Source organism: Cotesia typhae, unplaced genomic scaffold (assembly GCF_013202065.1).
Source record: "Cotesia typhae breed Kobodo isofemale line unplaced genomic scaffold, CoteBio_Ctyphae scaffold_152, whole genome shotgun sequence".
Lineage (NCBI taxonomy): Eukaryota > Metazoa > Arthropoda > Insecta > Hymenoptera > Braconidae > Cotesia > Cotesia typhae.
Genome location: NW_027423776.1, coordinates 914,420 through 937,129, shown reverse-complemented (window position 1 = coordinate 937,129; position 22,710 = coordinate 914,420). Strand labels below are relative to the sequence as shown.

The 22,710-nt window shown below is 32.1% G+C and overlaps 1 protein-coding gene across 1 annotated transcript; it reads left to right on the top strand.

The window, feature by feature from the left end:
* Positions 1 to 21,201: 21,201 nt before the first annotated feature.
* LOC141535993 (uncharacterized) lies at positions 21,202 to 22,263 on the top strand. The gene is made up of 2 exons (XM_074256187.1): positions 21,202 to 21,309; positions 21,384 to 22,263. Exon 2 carries the CDS (start codon positions 21,447 to 21,449, stop codon positions 22,221 to 22,223), a length of 777 nt encoding a protein of 258 aa, XP_074112288.1. The 5' UTR covers positions 21,202 to 21,309; positions 21,384 to 21,446; the 3' UTR covers positions 22,224 to 22,263.
* Positions 22,264 to 22,710: the final 447 nt, after the last annotated feature.

Here is a 22,710-nt window from a genome sequence, read left to right as displayed (position 1 = left end):
TCGAAAAATTTTTTTCAGTAGTTTTCTTAGGATTTCTCCAGACCTGACGATGACAAAAATTTTCATGGTCATATCTAAAAACTAGACACTTGGAGCTACAATTTGCTTTTTTTTTTTTTTTTTTTTCTGTGCGATCATTTTCCTCGGAGTTACAGCTCGCTGAAAATCACCAAAAAATTTGGAATTTTTTTTATATCCCTTAATTTTTGTGACTAGTGTATTATTCAATTACTTATATCAATATTAATTAATAATATCGTTATCATATATATCTTAAAATCATAAACTATTTTATTTAACATTTGTTTCATTACGGTATTGTCTTTTGATATCTAAATATAAAAAATAGAGTAAATTAAATATTTGAAATAATTATGTACATTTTGTTTTACACTATTTTATCTGATATCTAGATCGCAGAAAACGGGCTGTCCAGTCAAGCTACGGGCTACAACAAACCTGATTAACAAAACTGTTTACATAACAGAGTGGGTATCAACTCATAATCATGAACATGATGAGGTAAGTTTGTTTTTTTTTTTTTTTTAATAATTTAATTAATAGCGCTTCTGGATTATGTGGTTTGTTTTTTCATAGGATGGTGATACTACAGATGTTGACAATCTTGTTGAAGTACGTCCCGTTCACCAAGCTGACATAATCAATAATGACTTGAACATACAAGATGGCATTTATGTTGTTAACGATGACGGCGACTTGATTGAAGATGGCCAGTTCATCCATCAGTGGGATGAAAAAAAAATTTTCTTTGAATTACAAAGAAACCTCAAGTCAGACAAAAACACGTCCTTACTAAAAAAGGAAATGCTGAAAAAATTATTTAAAAAGTTTTTATTGATAGATCAGAACTCAAAAAAAACTGAATCTTCAATTGCTACGCCAATCGTTGAAGAACCAGGTACTGAGGAAGAGGAGGAACCTGAGCGGTCAGACAAGACCTCTGACATTGAAGATTCGGTGGAACCGGAATCTTCAATTGCTGCGCCATTAGTCGAGGAATTTGATAAAATAAGAAATCAAAGGGAAGAAGAATCTGTTGCCCCAGTTACTCTGGCTAAAGTATCAGGCCGTGGAAGGCCTAGGCGCGTCAAATGATCGGCTATTGGAGAACAGTATTTATTGTTGTCCAAAAAAGTTAAAATAAACGAGGATGAGATGTTAAAAAAATTTTTTAAACATCTCATTCCGGAATCTCAAATTCCACCGATAGTTAATAAAAAACTAACAATAACTTTTGAGGACATCAAAAATCAAGTTCTTTCTCGGTCAGATGCGGTGCCAGGTAGATTTTTAAGATTAAAAAACTTAAAAATGTATTTTAACACTGATGCTTATCAATATTTACAAAAAAAAAAAAATAAAAGAAAAAGAGAATAATAATCTATCCTGGAAGTGTAGAGCATGTTCCAATTGTATTAAGGAGCATCAAGCCAGCATTGAGTGTGATGATTGCTGGTATTGGTATCATTTGGAGAAAATGTGTGCTGGCATTAAGAATAAGCCAAAAAAAAATTCCAAATGGATTTGCCGTTCTTGCTGTAATTTAACTATGTAATTTAAACAATAACAATAATAATAATAATAATAATAATAATAATAATAATAATAATAATAATAATAAAATATCCTTCATATATTTAATTTACATAAAGTAAAGTTACACGGACTGTTTTGAGAATTCGACTGAGAATAGTCTCGGAGTTCCGGCGGAACGACCACGTGCACGGGAAAAGCTCCGAAGCTTTCTGGATATATCATCGACGAGATTCACTTGCTGGAAGAGGACAAATAATGGGAAGAGCTAGTCGTTCGCAATTCGATGACTCTGAAGTCGTTATAGTTCTAGTTCACGATATCAAGAAAAATTTTTACAAAAAATTCTTGTACGAGCCATTCCCAGTTGAGTCTAATCTCCTTGAAGTACTTTCGGATCAAATAAACGCTGAAATTGTCGCTGGAACTATTGGAACCAAAGAGCAGTTCTTTGATTACCTTACCTGGACATATTTCTTTCGTCGTCTTATGAAAATCCTGGTTATTACAGTTTAGAGAGCTTGGATACAGTAGATGTCGATTCTTTTCTATCCTCTCGTTGACTGTACCTTGAAAGTATTGATAAAATGTCAGTGCGTAGCTTATGATGAAGAACTTCAGTGTCTACGCTCTGGGTCATGGAAAGATAGGTTCATTTTATTATCTCTCTATTTTATTATCTATCCAGTTGATGCAAATGATTATCAGGGCTCGTGGGATCGATAAATTAGCTCTCACTACTCTACCGCACATTCACAGAAAAGACTTGTCTCTATTTGACAGACTACCCAAATCCTTGCAAGGGTTCTGCGGCTACGCTCATAATTACCAGCGAATCGCTAGAGCTTTTAATAAAAAATTTTCTGAGTCAGATTCGCGACATCCATTAAGTCACAAAAACACTTCCTGTTATTGATGTACAATTTAAAATTCAATTAACCGATGAGGCTGATGAAATTACAATTATTGATAAGCAAATGAAGTCTAATAATTGCATTAGTATTCAAGAGAATCATATTTATACGCTTTTAATTGAAATGAAGAGAAGAAATAGTCCAAGTAATATTAAATCTACAATACTACTTTTCACAAGAGTAAGGACGCAGGATGGTTTACTATACTCGAGAATATTAAGAATAGTGAGCTATGGGCTTTAAAAAGAATACCCTTAATTCAGATGCATTCTAAAATACATAAATTGCAATTCACTGCACCAGAATGTCTAGGTAATTTAAATAGTTTATTCTTTATTTTATTTACATGTTAACATTTATAGTAATAGTAAGTAAATAAATATAATTTAACATCATAGATTTTTTTTTATTTCAGGATAAACAAGAATGTTTTTTTACTTGATGTCTGATTATTACTTGGGGCTGGATCAGCAATACGAAATTCGTATTAACATTGAATGAACTTGCTATCTGTATAACGCATGTTTAGATGATAAATAATTTAAATTATAAATTAAAAAATGTTATTTAATTTTGTTATATCGTATTTATAAATAAATACGATTATAACTAAGCGGAAATAATTATTTTTCAAAGGAATTTTCTAGTACGTACTCCACTTGATTATTAACAGTCGACTCTTGTTAAAGTTTAACGAATGATTTTATCCCAAGAGAGACTAACTTTAATGAGAAGAAACTGTAATTAATGTTTAAATTATAGACTGAAGAGAGGATTTATGTTGTAACAAAACGAGCAAGATAAAAATCGTAATCGCTATTTGAGTATTTATCAACAACTTGCGCGGGAAATAACCTCATGGTGCAGAAAGCTTTGTAATACTGCTCTAATTTGTTGAATGAAACTCGGGCGTATGTATCCTTTAGATGTTTCAGTCCACTCGTGAGTTCTCAGGGTATTATGAAACTTCAAAATTATTTGAAACATGTTGCAGAGACACTGTCGCAATTTTTCTCCTCGTCTTGTCATCATACATCTAAGTAAAAAATTTTTTTTTTAATTATTAAGTATTATTAATTTAAATATTAATAAGAATTAAATACCTTGATAAAATTTTCTTGATATACCAAACGTGAATGCTGTAAATCTCATCAAGAGTCATAGCGTTCTTGAGTTCTTTTTCAAATTCAGTACAACTTAATAATAACTTCAATTAAAAATGAATATTCAAGAGGAGTTTAGTTATAAATTAAAAAGATAAAATTATTCTTTACCTTCATACTAGTGGGTTGGATCATCACCGTTAAGCTCAAGAGCTCGGAGTTTTTATAAGAATTATTTAAAGAGAAATGCAAAGCGTTCTTGAACAAACTCGTCAATGTCGCTGAATTAAAGAGTTGCTCCGGCGACGTGGCTTGGTGGAATTTTGTGTAAAGCGGACCCTTGAAATTCTTCGTAAATTCCCCGTTCAGAAGAAAGAAAAAACTTCTCAAGCTGTGCAAATGTGATAGTATTTTGTGATCATGCAACAGACATTTGATAATCGCTGAATTAACAAATGGACTCTGAACTCTCAATGGAATCAGAACTGACTTTTCCACGTACACTTGCAGCGACGTATTGTCAATTTCAACGTCAGCTTGGGTCAGCGATGACTCAAACGCCCACGGTTACGTATACATTTTTCACTGACAAATATCATAAATTCTCCGTAATTTTCACCTTATGATTGCTCGAAGTACTCGTCATCATCAATCTAAGCACGATCGTAACAATTCAGTCCTGGCATAATCAGAGAATTAGCCTCCATATTGTCACTAATCAGTTCTTCGCCATTGCCTTCTTTGTCATTGACGATATCCTCGAGAGAGAGATCTTATCTCCCTAGAGATCTTCATTGTAAAAACTTATTAAGCTCGAGTGCTAGTGAAGTTGGAGCATATACACATCTTACGTTCTTGAAAACGACGTTAGTTACTTGACTCCTTTTTTAGTTTGAACAATCTGAATATCATTTATATATTGATAAAAAAAATTAATTTAGTTTTAAATTTTACCACTATTAATATAAAATGATGTTTTTTTATATGTTTTAAGTATAACCATTCATTTAATATTAACCACATGTATATATTTATATACACATTTACAAAGATATGCTGTTTATTATTATTATTATTATTATTATTACAATAATAATAGTTAGTAATATATACATATGTACATTATTGCTTTCGAGGAAAAAATCCAGTAGTTGTTTTTCTAGCCGACTTAGGTCGTCCTCGTAATATTTTTTTTTCTGGTAATGTTACATTTAACAAATCTGCATCAGAACATTCAGTGGGATCATTTATATTGTAATCTTGATCACAATTTAATCCTATTTTTCTTAGTTCTTCATAAACGTGATTGAATTTTTTTTCTGATGCTTGTAAAATTTTATTTGTAATTATCTCAAATTGTTTATTTAAAATTTGTCGCCTTTCATGTTGGTTTGTTACTGTAACATGATTTTTTTCATCACTATCAGCAACAGCAAAATCGGTAAAACTAATTGCAGTACTCAAATCATTAAAAATTGTGTCAGCTAAGGAAACTTCAAGAAACTTTTGAGATAACTTGTTCAAATTTGCATCTTTCGACCATTTAGCACTACATAGTTCAGGACAGAAAAGATTTAAATTAAAATATTTTCTAGTCGCTAAAATATGCACGCATGGTAGTTTTAAGCTTCTGTGAAAGTGACACTCACAATTAGTTGTTGTCGACATGATTTGATAACCATTTACATTCATGTAACATGTTTTTGTACTGTTACAGTACTTGGTAATCGTTAAGCCAGAATATTTCTCCAATTCTTTCTTGAATTTATCAAAAGCAGCTTTTGTCAAGAAATCTGCGTACTCGTTTACAAATGCACCTAATTCATGTTGAATATTTAATTTTTTTAATCCATCTATTGCCGTTAACAAATTTGTCTCTTGTTTCGACGTACTTAATAGCTGGAAAAAATTTTTTTAAAATTCACAAAGCGTGCCATGATAGTCGCAGATTGTCTTAATTTGCTTGTTCATGCTCTCAATTATATTATTGGTGAAATTTCCATAATTATTATCGATCATGAAACATGTTACCCATTCATTACGATTAGAATGCCAGTTATTATTAAAATATTCCAATAAGCATTCTGGTACATTATCAACAAATTTCTTGTACATACAATTGTAATCTTCTTCTGACTTAGCATAGATTAAATTACGCAGTAATCGGAAACCATATGCACGTTCTTCTCTGGTTAGTGGTAGTTTCTTCAGATGCCTGTCAAATGTCTTTGTTGTGTGAAATAAACAAAGAAGAAATTGCGCGCTTGGAAAAGCTTTCTTAAAAGCTGCTCTTTCAGTTAAGTCTTTATCGGTCATTACTGATTTTGTGTTTAAGCAAGCCTCTGGATTGAATTCTTTAAAAGTTTCTGCAACCCATTTCATGACATCATAGGTTTCAGATGCTAATATTGACACGCCAACTATTTCTCCTCTGCCACTTCCAGTCTGGACCATTATTAAATACAATGTAAATCCCAAGTTGAACAATTTATAAGTACCATCAATAAATAACATGTCAGGCCAATTTTTCATTGAAGCTTGCATTGAAGCATTGGTGAAGAATAAAGCTTGAAAATGACCGTCGTCTGTTGTTTTTATTTTAGTACTGCAATCTAAAAAAAAAAACATACCTTATAAAAAAAAATGGAAATTTTTTTTTTATGCTAATAAAATCTATTTAATCTAATTTTTTTCAGTAATATTCATAGGCAAAATGTCTTGCATGTAAATAAATAAATGTTATTAACGATAAAATGGGCCCCTGGACTGAATGCCCTGTAATACTACGCAATTTTATAGTGGTTGAATATAATATTGCGAGATAATCAAAGAATTGAAGTTGACATTACATTAGAAATTTTTAAACAACAAATAAAAATATATGCTTGTAAAAATTAATATCAAAAAGTTAACCAATATTCGTTTTTATTTCTTAAGTTCATAATTTTGATTTCATAAACGTTGTATAAATTACTAGTAATGTAGTTAAGCTTTAATTTTTTAATTTAAAAGTGAACTTTCATTCTTATTAAATTCTTTTCAATCATTAAAGTTATTTCAAATATTTTTTTAAATGTAGCGATAATCAAAATACACAAAAGTGATCACAAAAAAAATTTTTCAAGAAATATAAAAAAATAAAATCAAAAATTATTGGCGAGTAATCTCAATATTTATAAACAGGCAAAAAAATGATATAAATTTCTTCATGACTATAGTAAATGTTGCATTTAAATATTTTTTTTTCATTTACAAAGCAGTTTTAGAGTGAACACAATTAATTCTGTCAACAAATTAAGAAATAGTGCAAAGAGCTTTTTATTAAAAAATTTTTCAACAATGATATCTTTTGAACAAATAAACCAATATTGATGTTTTACGCAGCATTCAACGTCGCTTTTTTAAGTTCAGAGGAAGTTACATTTCGGAGTAAATGAAATAAAAACTTAAAGTGAGCCCAAAGAAACTTTTTTTTCTATAATATTCTTGAAATTTTTCAAAACCGATTGAGCTCAATTAATTAGAATATTCATAAGATTCGAGAACAATAGAATTCTGAAAAAGACAAGTCTAAAGACTCGAGCTAGAGTCGTCCGTGGCTACCGGACCCGGACTCTCGAGTATTGCCCGTGCAGTATGTTCCTGTAGTCCGTGGCTACTGGACCCGGACGTCCGTGGCTATTAGATCCGGACGTGCGTGGCTACCGGACCCGGACTCTTGAGTATTGCCCGTATATTTCAAATATTTTTTCGTAAAAGCTAGCATGTAGAATAATCTTAGTCCTCTTAATTAATCAGGATTTGTAATAAGACTTACCATACTTAGTTTTCAATAAATTAACAAATGTTGTAATATCGTTGCTGTGAGCGGGACGTAAAGATTGTCGAATGTTTGAAATATCTTTAGATGTGACAAAAATATTGTATTTACTCGCCAATTCACAACGTAATTTTTTATTGCTGTATCCTAGATTTAAATAATCTTCAACCTTTTTCTTTACATCTGGAGATAACTTCCGATTTTCTGGAAGAGCATAAACCAGTTCCTAGAAGTATAGTTAGGCATTAAAATATTTTTAATTACTAAGGTCTAATTTTTAAACCCAAAACAGGATCAAATAAAAGAAAATATATTATGCAGATCATGCTCCATATATATTTGTTAACATACATTTTGCTATATATATATATATATATATATATATATATATATATATATATATATATATATATATATCAATATTGAAATTAGTTTAACATTAAAATAAATAAAAAGCTTACCTGAAAATTTGACGGATGATTTTCATGCTTTAAATTTAAGGATGTGATCTTCAATTTATAAATACCCGGCTGGATTTCCATTGTATTCAATTTGATAAATACTGGACAGCCAGTATTGAAAGTCCTAACAAATATTAAAAAATAAAATTTTCAAATAAAAACAAAATTAAAATTAAAATATTTCACTTAACATTATTCTCACCTAGTGACACGTATTTTTTTCTGCTTTTCATCTTTGGTTTTAGTCGATGAACCTAGTTTACACTTCAGTGTAATCCTCAGGTATTGCAATTTAGCTACAACCCGGGAAAAAATGATCAGACCTGACCATGCCTGTTCATGTATGATCAGGCCTGAAATTAGACCTGATCATGCCTGTTCATGTATGACCAGGCCTGAAGTTATACATGATCATGCCTGATCAGTTCTGTTCATGCCTGCTCATATCTGGAGTACTAAATACGCTCAGGCCTGATCAGGCCTGTCCATGCCTGACCAGACCTATCCATGCCTGCTCATGTCTGTTCATGTCTAAAGTGTTAAATACGTTCAGGCCTGTCCATGCCTGATCAGACCTCTCCATGCCTGATCAGACCTGTCCATGCCTGTTCATGTCTGAAGTGTTAAATACGCTCAGGCCTGTTCATACCTGTTCATGTCTATTCATGTCTGACCATGCCTGTTTATGACTGTTCCTCTCTGACTATAGTCAGAGATATGATAAAAATTTTTTTCTTTGACGAAAAAAATTTTGGTCATCTAAAAAAGTGCAAAATTATTTTTAACATTACGTTTATTTAAATAATTTTGTAATAAAAAAATTTATTACATTTTCTATGGGATGTTATGGTCTGCTCTGCTCCTGCCTAATATGAAAATCATTACTTATTATATTATTTAAATAAATGTGATATTATAATGAGATTCGGTTACATAAATAAATTAGGACTATCAAAATATATTATAAAACCAATTTTAACATTATATTTATCATAAACTTATTCGATACTCTATGTACTTCATAGAATTGTTACATCTAATATAGCAGCACAGCAGGCGGGAAATTCAAGGCAAACGGATAACACCAGAGTTAAACAGCATTGAGCATGGTTGGTAGTTGGATGGTTGACCGCTGGTGTTACATCCTTACAATAATATGTAATTATTTTTTTTTTTATTTTATTTTATTATAGAGAATTGCGTACGACTCTATCAAGTACTACAACCATAAAATTAAGCAAAATAATTAATTAAAAATAGTAATGGGTTTTCAGACCTGACCATGTCTGATCAGGCCTGATCAGGTCAATTCATGCCTGATCAGGCATGGTCATTTTTCATGTCTGATCAGGGCTGAAGACTCATGCCTGTTCATGTCTGATCAGGTCTGATCATTTTTTCCCGGGAAGTGCTTGTTTTTCACTAATATCTATGTCCTTATTTTTAACATCTGATAAATACAATTTATCAGATCGATAAGTTGTGAACACTTGTCCATTATTTTTTTGGAATGTTTTTAATGCATTTTTAAATTCATCATATGAATTATATTCTGTATTTACTTTAAACTCAATGATACTCATTGCTATTTTATCTAACTTTTTTTTATATTTAAAGACACTATTAAAAGCTTTTCAGTAACGAAGGCGCAACAATCCACGACGAATACCTTCATACGTACGAATAAAAAATAAAAGAACATCTTTACTATTGTTATTGTTGTTTTGGGTCTCAGATGAATCTCTACTAATAAGTCGACAATTTTTTAAAAAAAGCGCCTTCGTTTAACAATGATAAGCAACCTTATAATACTAAAGGCATGTGCAGGAAATTATCTTATCAACTGTAACTATAATGACGACACTAGTGTATCTTTATCAGTTTTAGAGTGAAGACAGTTAATTATGTGGATGGTGGCAGTAGCAGTACCGCGCAATTTGAAGCAAACTTGACGGAAAGAGTTGGCAAAGCGAGCTCGATTACCTATTAATTACCTATAACTTACTCTGCAACTAGACGTCAAAACTTGCTGTACATGTAGTTCTGTCAAATTGTAGTAAAGTTAAAAGGAAATTTAACTACAAATTTTATTGTTAACTTGTATTCAAGTTGCGGCCGTAGATTTCCGTCAATTTGCTTACAACTGTTGTTGATTGAAGAATTACCGCCAACTTGATGTTAAGTTAACCGTAACTGCTAGAAGTCAACTACTTACCGAGAAAGCGCTGGCTATCAGGCTATTTTAATGCATTTGTTATTATAATTGATTACAGTTGATAAATTTACTTTCTGCATTATCTTTTTTATTTCTCTGAAATTGGTACTTGAGCTTACGTTGGCGCTTTACCACGAATTTTTCGACCCATTTATTGACTCGTATTAAACGTCCAAAATAATAATCACAATAATAATTTACGTTTCTTTTTTGTCTTCGACATTGTTAGTGCCTCCATTGTTGATCGTAACTTGTATTAGATGCGATCAATTTATTGTGATTATAAATTTAGTTCTTTGTTTGCTATTTCGTCGGAATATAAAAAATTATTGAGTTTTGGTTACTTTTTTTTTTTTGCTGTAGTCATGACAGATTTATTTTTTATAAATCAAGAATTCAGTAATTATAACGATTTTCTGAATCTGATAAAACAATATAAAGCAAGTACATAACATAGTTTGAGCGTGAAAGATAGTCGAACGATGCAGAAACACTGTGAGAAGAAAAAAATGATAAATGATTACCCAAATTTACCATACTACTATATTAATTTCCACTGCCCTAGGGCTGGTATTTACGTACAAAAAAAAAAAAGATGGGGCCAAGCAACGCAATATTCAGTTAGGACATGTTGATTTATTAATTTCTTATTAATTTCATTTAGTAATTACTTATTAATTTCAATTAATTCTAATTATTATTTTATACAATTTAGATCAATGAAGGTAGCCTGTCCTGTAAGACTGTGTGGGTCTGTCAATTTAATGACTAAAGTGTTCCGCATCACGAACTGGGTATCAGAACACAATCACCCAGCATACGAGGTAAATTTTTCTTTTTAGAATATTCAATTAATAAAGGTGATCGATTAATATTTACTATTTTTTCATAGGAACATAATACAGGAACAGCTAACAATGCTGAAAAAACGGGTGAAACATTAAATGATAAAAATTGTATTCAACAAATTAAGCCAGTAGAAAAAAACGTGCAAACAGGACAAAATCTTTTAGCAAGAGTTTATATTGTAAACGATAATGGAGATCTTTTAGAAGATGACCAATTGATTCATCAGTGGCCTATTGATCAAATTTTACAAGAATTGAAGTATAATATTCAGCTTGATGATAACACGGCTGAATTAAAGACGAACATGCTGAGGGAACTCTTACGACAATTTTTAGTTTTGGATACAAAAAAAACAAAACAACTATCAAATCAGAAAAAATTACCAGCTGAATCTTCACCTCGTCAATGTCTCAATCTGTCTGATTCATCGAAGAAAATTTTGGATCCAAAACAAGTGTCTGATCCGATCGATTCACCAGCTCATTTATCAAATGATAAACTGCCTATTCCAACTAGTTCAAAAAATCAATCTCTAGACGAGCAATTATTACTCGGTCTACTTAAATCACCAGCTAGATTATCTAATGATGATGATGAACCGCCCACCAATTCGCCTGTATTGCTGAATAAATCTCTATTACATCAAGAATCGTTATCGCCCTTAAAATCCGCGTTGCCAGCTCAATCTTCACGTCACCAGCCACCTGAGCAGCCTCAGCCTGATTCATCGAAGAAAGTTTTGGATCATGAATTATTACCGAATCCACTTGATTCACCAGCTCAATCCTTAGGTCATCCATCTGATCCGTCATCTTAGCTTCCAGAACAATTGTCTGATAATTTATTTCAAGAAAATTTGAGCAATATTATTGTCAAAAACATAAAATTACGTGGAAGACCGAGGAAAACCAAAAGAGCAGCTATCGGTGCAGAATATTTATCTGCTCCAGCAAAAATAATTAAAAAAGATAATAATGATTTAATAAAATTTCTGCAACTTCTGGTACCGGAGTCGAAAATTGAACTTATTATTAGTAAAGGTGATTTGATAAGATTGAATGATATAAAAAATAATTTAAATCCTTTGTCTGATGCCATACCCGGTGGATTCTTAAAAATAAAAGATGCAAAAAATTATTTTGATGCTACGGCTTATAAGAGTTTAACAAACGCTATAAAAAAAAAAGGAAAATGATTCTCAGTCTTGGAAGTGTAAAAAATGCACGCAGCATATTAAAGAATCACAAAAAAGTATTGAATGTGATAATTGTTGGTATTGGTACCATTTTAGTTGTGTAAAAATTATTCGTCAGCGGAAAACTAATACAAAGTGGTTTTGCTCTGCATGCATAGATTCGAACAGTTAATTAATTCTTCAAAGAAGATTAATTTATTTTTTTGAAATTAATCGAAATATTTAATAATTATTATAATCATAATTATCATAATAATAACAGCAACAATAACAATAATTATATCAATTACTGTTAACATAACTTTTAAACATTATATATTTTGAAGTATAAAAATACATTTTCTTTTAATTTCTGTATTTGTATTATTTTTATCTTGGTTGATTCGAATGGCTTCCGGCAACGCTTTTATCAGGTTCTTTCGTCTGGGGTGTTTCTTTAGAGTCGCTTTTTGTCTTTACTGTTATACATTTATCTTCTACTACTACAATTTCAAGTTTGCTGTCAATTTTAGTTTCAATTTAGTTTCGGCAATAGGTATCTCGACAACTTTTTTAGCTTGTTCGGTCTAGTTCTCTGTGATGTTAGTTTTATGATGAATTTAAATTTTGATTGTTCAGTTTGTTGATATTTATCTTCATCCGGAGTGTCTGATTTTTTAACCTCCGTTTCTAGTTTATCAGCGTCGCTGGTTGATGATTTAGCTATTATTTCTTTAGTTTCTTTTGTGATTTTTTTCATTAACTTTCTCTGTGCAAGCAGCTTTCTAATGAAACAAGATAATTTAACACAATTAAAAATTATTAGTTTTAGCTCCCTTATGAATAACTTACATACCAGTGTCGTAGTCGCTGTAAGAAAAAAAATAAAATTGGTGATTTATCTCAAGATTGTTATTCAGTAAGCTGCGTTAATACTTGAGCGACTGCACCCGTCACACATACTGGCACATCTTAACGATTGTGAGGAAGATTTTTGAAATAATAAGGACCTGAGTGTTGGTTACTAGGTCAGCTTAACTAGTGTCATATATGCTGACGTATTTAGCTTGGATTCTCTGCAGCCTTCTAATGATACTGTCACTAAATCCATGCTAGAATCACATCCAAAGGTTAATATGACTTATTATACAGAAATGGTCCACAATACTATACTCTGTGGTATGAATGAATTAAATCTACGAGCGATATATCCCCATTATACGTTAATACGGACATAATAATACTAGCGGATAATACGCAAATATAGTCTATATTCGGAGATCTTGTATTTTAATCCGTGTGCCCAGCAAACTAGTAACAATTGCAAGCTAAATTTTTTTTTTAAATATAAGACAAGTTTGTAATAAATGTCAGCAGCCCTGAAAATGAGTAATACATCATTGCAGTGCTGATAAACTAGTAATACTTATTCGCTGTATCATATTCAGTTTATGTTACCGCGAAACTTATCAGTCTTCAGTATCACTGAAGATCGGTCTAGATACTGTGGGTTATGGGTTTTTTTCATATAGTAAACTGGGAAACTCATTCTTCCAATAATAATAATAATAATAATAATAATAATAATAATAATAATAATAATAATAATAATAAAGGGCAAACTTTACCCAGGTTACCGTGTCAAGCTTGTCGTCCTGATTGTTGGCGTCCTAGGAGGGATGAAACAGTCTTTTGTATCCTCACTTGCCAAAGTTCCAGCTTGCTCATCAAAAGCTGAGTTCTTGGCAGTTAGGATGCAGAAGGCTGTTTTGCTTGGTTCTCTCCGTCTCTTAAGGGAAATGACTTTGGCCTGCTGTGATCACTAACCGCCTTGTTGTGCGGAGTGGTCCAGCAGTAACGGATGGAGCTCAGGCTGGGCCCTCGGAGAATCGGACTCCGGGGATAACCCCCCTGAGCATTTAATAACAAAATAATAATAATAATAATAATAATAATAATAATAATAATAATAATAATAATAATAATCGTATTATTATTATTATTACATCAACATCGTAGCAGAGTACACACGAGATGTCGGAATGTCTTTTGGGTTGGACAAGTGTGCGGTCGTACATCTGGCGAGGGGTAAGTGCTCTGATACTGGTGATGATGTCGAGTTAGTAGATGGGAGTGTCTTAAGACAATTAAACGCCGGGGAGTTGTATAGATATCTGGGAATGGAAGAGCACCGCATGCATGCGGTCTCTGAAGTCCGAACAACTCTCCAGAGCGAGTATGTTAGGAGACTCCGGAAAATTTGGTCCTCCGAACTTTCCGGCAAAAACAAAGTCTCAGCTACTAACTAACATGCTCGCTGTCCCAGTCTTACTATACTCTTTCGGTGTCCTGAAATGGACCCGAAAGGATTTACGAGATCTCGACATCAAAACCCGTAAGATCATTAATATGAATCGGAGCATGCACCCCAATTCATCAGTCGCCAGATTATACCTCTCCCGGTTCATCGGTGGGAGAGGTTTGCAGAGTTTGGAGCGGCTTCACGACCGTTTGGTCCTGGGTTTAACACACGAAGTTGTCAATTTCACTGCAGACGAGGATGACTTTCTTATGCAAATTGTACATAAACATGAAAATGCGCATAAGGGGTCATTCTTGTATAAGGCAGCAATATATGCGGCAAGAACCCTTGGTCTTGGAGAAATAAACGCTCTTATGGAACTCCGAAAGGAGGAATTTAAGAGCGTCATCAGAACGCCGAGGAAAAACTACTCCTTGGCGAACTGATGGACAAGTCCATGCACAGCGTGTTCTTTAAACACGTGCGTGATCATGGCTTGTCCATCCAGCTGACGTTTTCCTTCTTAAAGTCAGCGGGCCTGATGTCCGAGACTGAAGGGTTCATATTTGCCTGCCAAGATGGTGTCATTAACACTCTTGAGTACCGTAGCAAGGTGCTCCAGGTGCAGCTTCCGGACACGTCCTGTAGGAGGTGTAGACAACCTCCGGAGACGCTTATGCACCTTTGTCGGCATGTCCAGTGCTGGCGAGAGGTGCATATATCCAGCGTCACAATGCTGCCCTGAGAGTACTGTACTACTATCTTCGTCATTGCTACGGTATTGACGTGACACCAGTGCTGCCTTATTTACCAGGAGATATTCCCCAGGTTGTTGAGAATGACAGTTGCAAAATTTATTGGAACATGCCATTTGCAACAACCCGGCGGATAGATCACAACAAACCTGATATTGTGCTCTTCGACAAGGCCACTCGTGACATTTATGTCATTGAGTTCTCGGCCCCGGCTGAATACAACATCTCAGCCAAAGAAGAGCACAAAGACAAATATATCAGGACCTCCTGTTTGAAATTGGCAAACTTTACCCAGGTTACCGTGTCAAGCTTGTCGTCCTGATTGTTGGCGTCCTAGGAGGGATGAAACAGTCTTTTGTATCCTCACTTGCCAAAGTTCCAGCTTGCTCATCAAAAGCTGAGTTCTTGGCAGTTAGGATGCAGAAGGCTGTTTTACTTGGTTCTCTCCGTCTCTTAAGGGAAATGACTTTGGCCTGCTGTGATCACTAACCGCCTTGTTGTGCGGAGTGGTCCAGCAGTAACGGATGGAGCTCAGGCTGGGCCCTCGGAGAATCGGACTCCGGGGATAACCCCCCTGAGCATTTAATAACAAAATAATAATAATAATAATAATAATAATAATAACAACACATATATTTATTCATTTTTACGGGGAAAAAATCCAGTAGTGATTTTTCTGGCTGATTTAGGTCGTCCTCTCAATATATTCTTTTTTGGTAAAATTACAATTTTCTCATCTGTATTGTCATGTCCGTTTTGTTTATCATTTGACGCTATTTTTTCTAATTGATTCTGGACTAGTTTAAACTCCTCCTCTGATACTTTTAAAGTATTTTCCATTATTTTTTCAAAATATTTCTGTAAAATTAGTCTTCTTTCTTCTTCACATGTTATTTTAAGACCATCTTCTTCAATCATATCAGTAGCAATAATAGAAGCAGCAGTAGTCATGGTCGTATTAGTAGATTGGTCGTTAAAAATCGTATCAACTAAAAAAATTTCATGAAACTCTTGATTTAATTTATTTATATTTGTAGCTTTTAACCATTTTGAGTCACATAATTCAGAACAAAAAAGATTTATTTATTTATTGTTCTTTGGCCATGGAGTCAAAGCTCCTAGCGGCCATCACGGATACAAAAATTCTATAATTAAAAGTATACAGTATAAATATATAATCAAATGTAGAAATATAAGTTTAAATGAGGTTCACAATAATACTAACAATACTAATAATATTAATAATATGAATAATATACTATCATTATCACAATAATATCGCTCATTCATTACACAGTATCATTTAACACAGATCAATCTCTTAAATTCAAAAAATAATTAAAACATAACAACCGGAAATCTTTAAAGATACATTGGTCTGTACATTCTCTTGGAAGTTTGTTCCACGCTCTTATTGCACTAACAATAAATAACTTATCGTATTTGGTACTATGACAATTAGGGAGTACGAGTAGATCCTGTCTGTCATCATCTCTCCGAAGTCTAGGTTCTATTGTAAATAATTCATTATGAAATAGAGGCATTTGACGCATTTTGATTGCCTTGTAAATCAAGCAGCAGTAAAAAAATTTACGCCTAGTTTTTAGTGTAAGCCATCCTAGATCTCGGTAATACTGAGTAACATGTGCATATCTTTCTATTTTAAAAATATAGCGCACACAAGAATTTAATTTTCTTTGCATTTTTAATTGTTGTTCTGCAGTTACATCGCTATATACTGCCGCACAATAGTCAAAGATGGGCAAAATTAAAGTGGTGACAAGTTTTTTCCTAGCACAATGATTAAAAATGTTACCATACATTTTTAATTGTGCAAGCGTTCTCATACTTCTATTGCATACATTTATTCACTTGCTCAGACCACGACAATTTTTCAGCTAATATTACTCCTAAGTATTTTACTGACTTCGAGAAGTTTATTTCTGTAGAACCGATCTTGATTTTAGGAGCCAGTTTACGTACTTCATCGTTGACTTTAAATACGCTTCCAAAGATGACTGATTTCGTTTTACCCGCATTTAATTTTAGACCGTTTTTGTTGCACCAATTATTAATTAATTTAATTTGATCATTAAGAATATTAACAACGTAAGAAATTTCGCTAAGTTTACATTTTAAATAAATTACGAGATCGTCCGCATAAAATAAGTGGCTACAAGATTTAAGTAAAAAGCCTAAATCCGAAACATATAGAGAATATAGTAGTGGACCTAGTACACTGCCTTGAGGAACGCCACTTAAGATATCATTCCAGTTTGACCTATTATTAGTATAATTATTAATAACCGCCTGAAGTCTGCCTTTTAAATATGAGATAACCCATCTTAAAGATAAATCACTGAAGCCCATAGCTTTTAATTTATAAATCAAAATGTCATGAACAACAGAGTCGAACGCTTTACTGAAATCGAAGAATACAGCAATTGTAACCATCGATTCGTCTATTCCAAGTCTATTATCATCGCAAAATCTCAGTAAAGCGTCCTGTGTATTCATGCCAATTTTATACGCAGTTTGATACCTATCAATAATTCCATTATCTGTTACAAATGACATTATTTGATCGTACACGCATCTTTCTAGCGCTTTAGATAACGTACATAGCAGCGATATAGGTCTAAAATCTGTATAATTCGAAGGATCACGTATTTTAGGCAGTGGTATAATATATGACTGCTTCCAGGAAGACGGAAAGTGACCCAAAGTTAATGAATAATTAAATAAATCAGTAATGGAATTCAAAAAGTATGGAAGTAAAACTTTGTATGTTTTAATTGTAAAACCATCCGGACCAATAGCACCCGAGCTTAGTCTCTTGATTGCATTTCTAACAATAACATTCTCTAATTCTCGGAAATTAAATACCCTGTCGCATTTAATTATACAGTTATCTAAGTAATCGTAATCTATTTCATCACCGATAAATGTTGCTCAGTTTACAAAATAATTATTCAGTTCACACAAATCTAAATCCGGAGATATTACAGAGTCAGAACGTTTAATTAAACCTAAGTTTCTAAAATCATTCCAAAGTGATTTAGAGTTTTTACAAGTATTGATGCGCATATAAAAATATTCTTTCTTAGCTGCAACTATTCTGGACCGCTTCTCAATTCTTTTCAATCAGTATTTTTAATCAGGGTACATATACATATATTATTCTAATGATATTAGTTTTTCATAAAATTCTTAAAATTTCTTCAACGCAAAAAAAAATTTTTAATTCACCGTTTTCTCACTCTTTTCTCTTACCACCTACGTAAAAGTATCATTTTCAGCTACAATTATCTCTCGTTTCAAGAGGCAAATTGATTGAAAATTTCAAGTTTTAATTACTGCGTTCAATTCCTTATATTTCAAGTTTCAAAGATTTCTTAGAAATTTTTTTGCGCGATGACCTAATTACCTTAAATCTAATTCATTTTTTTTTTTTACTTAAACTTTCTATCAATACCCTAAAAATATTTTATCTGATATTGTCAACTGTTATTGAAAAAACATAAATTTTTTAATCTAATATACCGCAGTTATTGAATGCATTAAATATGATTAAATTTCATTAGTGTAAACGGAATTATTATAACAACTAATAAAATTTCAGTTTAAATAGATTCTGAGGTATAGAATTTATCACGATGAACAAAGAAGTTATTGCAATATAGAACGTATCTTTTAATTTAATTATTAATTTTCCAGATTTTTAACTTTTGTAGTCCTGGAAGTCTGTAGCCAGCAGACTTTTTGCTCTCAAGAGCAAAAAGTAGCTCTTCCAGTCCGTGGATATCAGACCCGGACTCAAGAGTACAGTACGCCTAGTAGCTCTGCTAGTCCGTGGATAACAGACCCGGACATCTGTGACTAGCAGACCCTGATGTCCGTGGCTAAAAGACCCGGACAACGGGGTGCAGTGACTTTACTTGTCCGTGGATTATAGTCCCGAACGTCCGTGGCTAACAGACCCGGACTCAAGAGTACCAGTGCGCCTAGTAGCTATAATAAATACAAATTATAAATATATTTAGAATAAGGTTTTTAATTTTTTTAATTAATTTAGTTAAAATTCATAATTTGAATTTTTAAATCTACAAAAAAACCACTTTTCTGACTTTAATCTTAGAGTCCCGGACAAATATATCATTTTGAGTATTTTTTTAAAAGTGTCCGGGTCTCTAATCACAGCCACGGACCTGTCCGTGGATGGTGTCAATAGCAGTACCGTATAGTTATATTGTTTTTATTTGTTTACATTTTCTACAGTATTTCTAGTGTTTCCACAAGTTATGATCTTGTATATGTGATAAAACGATCAAATATTTACAAATTTTGCGGTCACTACATAAATTTATATATTTATCGAAAATATGGATAAGGAAATTCATTTGATCGGAAAACCCATGCAAAAAATTTCAGAACGTAAGTTGCCAACAGTGAAAGAGGTTATGAGTGTTTTTTTTTATCAGCTCAAAGTGTTAAAATGTTCTATCAAACAAAGTGCTAAAAATGCAACTGATCAAGTTATTGAACTATGGAAAAACAACCAGATTCCGACTAGTGGATCAACTAATGTAATACAAAAAATTCTTCGCTATCATAACCGATGGTTGAAATTGCAAAAATCTTTTGTGCGAAAAAATCATCAGCCCAAAACAAAAATGTAATAATATTTCAGAATGAAATCAAAGCATTATTTGATATTGTAGATCATAAATCAATAAAACTGCTTGATAATGATATTCGTGAACTATATTCAAATCAAAAAAGTGATACCCGGAAAGAAATTCTTTCAAATAACCCAAATAAATTAAACAGTACTATGAATACGATGGAAGTAGATGAAAGTCGTGAGTATTTACAACATTTAATTATTATAAATTTTAATCAGAATTGAAAATAAATTAAATTGATTATAAATTATGAATAATAAAGTATATTATTGTTTTTCTAATTAATTAAATCATAAATGTCAATATGTTCGTAGATGATAAATAAAAACTCTTTGTGTTCCTTATTTGATGTCAAAATGAATGAGTTCCATATTTTTGCTTCCATTAATTAAATAACAACGCTTATTTTAGATTTGAATCAACCCTTAACCAGCCATGAGATTGTTCGAAGTGAGGAATCAGAGTCATCTTCAACTCTTACATTAAGTCAAGCTACAAATTTCGGTTCAGATTTAGAGTATGTGCCTCAAATACCGACAACACGAGCAAAAATAAATATTCTAACTCCAGAGCTTATCTCAGCACTCGACAGAGCTAATGTTAGTAGTAGAAATGCGATGTTCATTATTGCCCCAGTTCTATCAAGTGTTGGTGTTAATGTAGAAGATACAACTCTTAGTTATCGAACAATTCAACGAACTCGCATGCTCTTACGAAAAGACATTGCTATAGGACTAAAAGATAACTTCAAAGCTCATGATAAATATGTCGTGCATTGGGATGGGAAAATACTGAATGACAATTCTGAATCGAAATTTGTGGATCGATTACCGATTATTTTGACTGCTTTTGGTACTGAGCAGTTACTTGGAGTTCCAAAAATGAATAGTGGATCGGCAGAAAATCAAACAGCAACCATCTTGTCAACGTTAAATCAATGGGGTATTATTAGTTACATCAAGGCGATGTGTTTTGACACGACTGCGGTTAATACGGGTAACTAATCAATGATAAAATATTTAAAAGAAAATTTTATTTTCATCGTTCTAGTTGAATTGTTTTCATACATTAATTAAATTTTCGACACGTGCCCATTAGTTATAATTCTTTATTTATTTATAGATTTTAAATATGCGTTACAATTTTTATTAAATACAGAACTTAAAGTGTAATTATCTATTTTTACTATACAGGAATCCATCATGGTACATGTAAAGAAATTGAAAAGGCCTTAAGAAAAGAATTAATTTGGTTACCATGTCGCCATCATATTTATGAGATCATTTTAAGGAGTGTATTCGAAGTCTATTGGCTAGTATCATCCGGACCAAATATTCCAATATTTGGCAGATTCAAAAAATTTTGGGACACATTCGATAAAACGAAGTATAAATCTGGTGTTGAAGATAGTATTGTTGCTAATATTATTACGAATGAAAAAAATAATCTATCTTCATTTATTAAGCGATACTTACAGGTATTATTTAAATACAATTTTAAGTGTAGAGGATAATTTTTGATTTTTTACGAATAATTGATTACTTTTGGTAGTTATCGCAACCCCGAGATGACTATAAAGAAATATTGGAATTGTCATTAATTTTTCTGGGAGAAATGCCACGAGAGCAAGTTTTCGTCAAGCGTCCTGGTGCAGTTCATCATGCAAAATGGATGGCAAAGGCAATTTATTGCCTAAAAATGTTTATTTTTAGAGATGAATTTGACCTTTCTAAGAAAGAATTGGATGGTCTTCGACAATTTTGTATTTTCATAGTTATGGTGTATGTAAAAGCTTGGTTTTCATCAACTTCTGCGACTTCTGCTGCTAATCACGACTTAGAGTTTATGAAAAATTTAATTGAGTACAGTAAAATTAATTCTTTAATTTCCTTGGCTACATGTGAAAAAATGACTTCACATTTATGGTACTTAAGTGATGAACTTGCTATTTTATCACTTTTTGATGATACCGTTCCATTAGACATAAAGAAGAATATTGTCGAAGCTGTTAAGACTCGCGAAGGTACAGATTCTAAAGCAAGAAGATTTATTATTGATAGAAAAAATTTACATTTAATTCTGCAAAAAAATATAAGTGACTTTGTTTCTAAGAAGTCATTAAAACTTTTTGAGATCTTTGATCTGCCGTATGATTTTCTTGACAAAAATATTGATTTATGGTCTACTGATGAGAGTTATAATGAAAATAAAGAATTTTTCGCACAATTGAAAGTTGTTAATGATGTGGCAGAGCGAGGTGTCGCATTAGTAAGTGAATATAACCAATGCTTAACGAAAGACGAAGAGCAATTTCAATTTTTATTGCAAGTTGTGAAAGAGCATCGAAAAAACTACCCTACTTGCAACAAAAAATTGTTTGAAAATAAATAGCTCAGTTGAAAATTGAAATAAAAAACTTTCTTATAACTAATTGGACATTTTTTTTTCTAAAACTGAAATCATAATATATTTATAATGAAAACTTTGCTTTTTTATTGATAAATGATTAACTAAGCGATAAATAATGTACAATTTATTTTTTTAAATGTAGATAAAAATACTTACACATAAAAAAAAGCTTGAAAAACATTTTGAAGTTTCTCAGTTGATGAAAAAAAATTTTTTTCGTGTAAATTTTCTCAAAACTGATAGATTAAATTGAAATTTTTCGATTATTTAATCAAAAACTCTTAAAATCGATATACATAAAAGTTTGATGATGAATATCTTTCGAACGATTAATTTAATCGCCAAAACATAAGATACCATTCTTATAGAGCAGTTAATTTGCTACAAAAATTTCTATTGCCCATTCAATAATAGCCATTTCTTGTCGAGTTATAAAATTCATAAACAAAAGTGACATTTGACTTAAAAT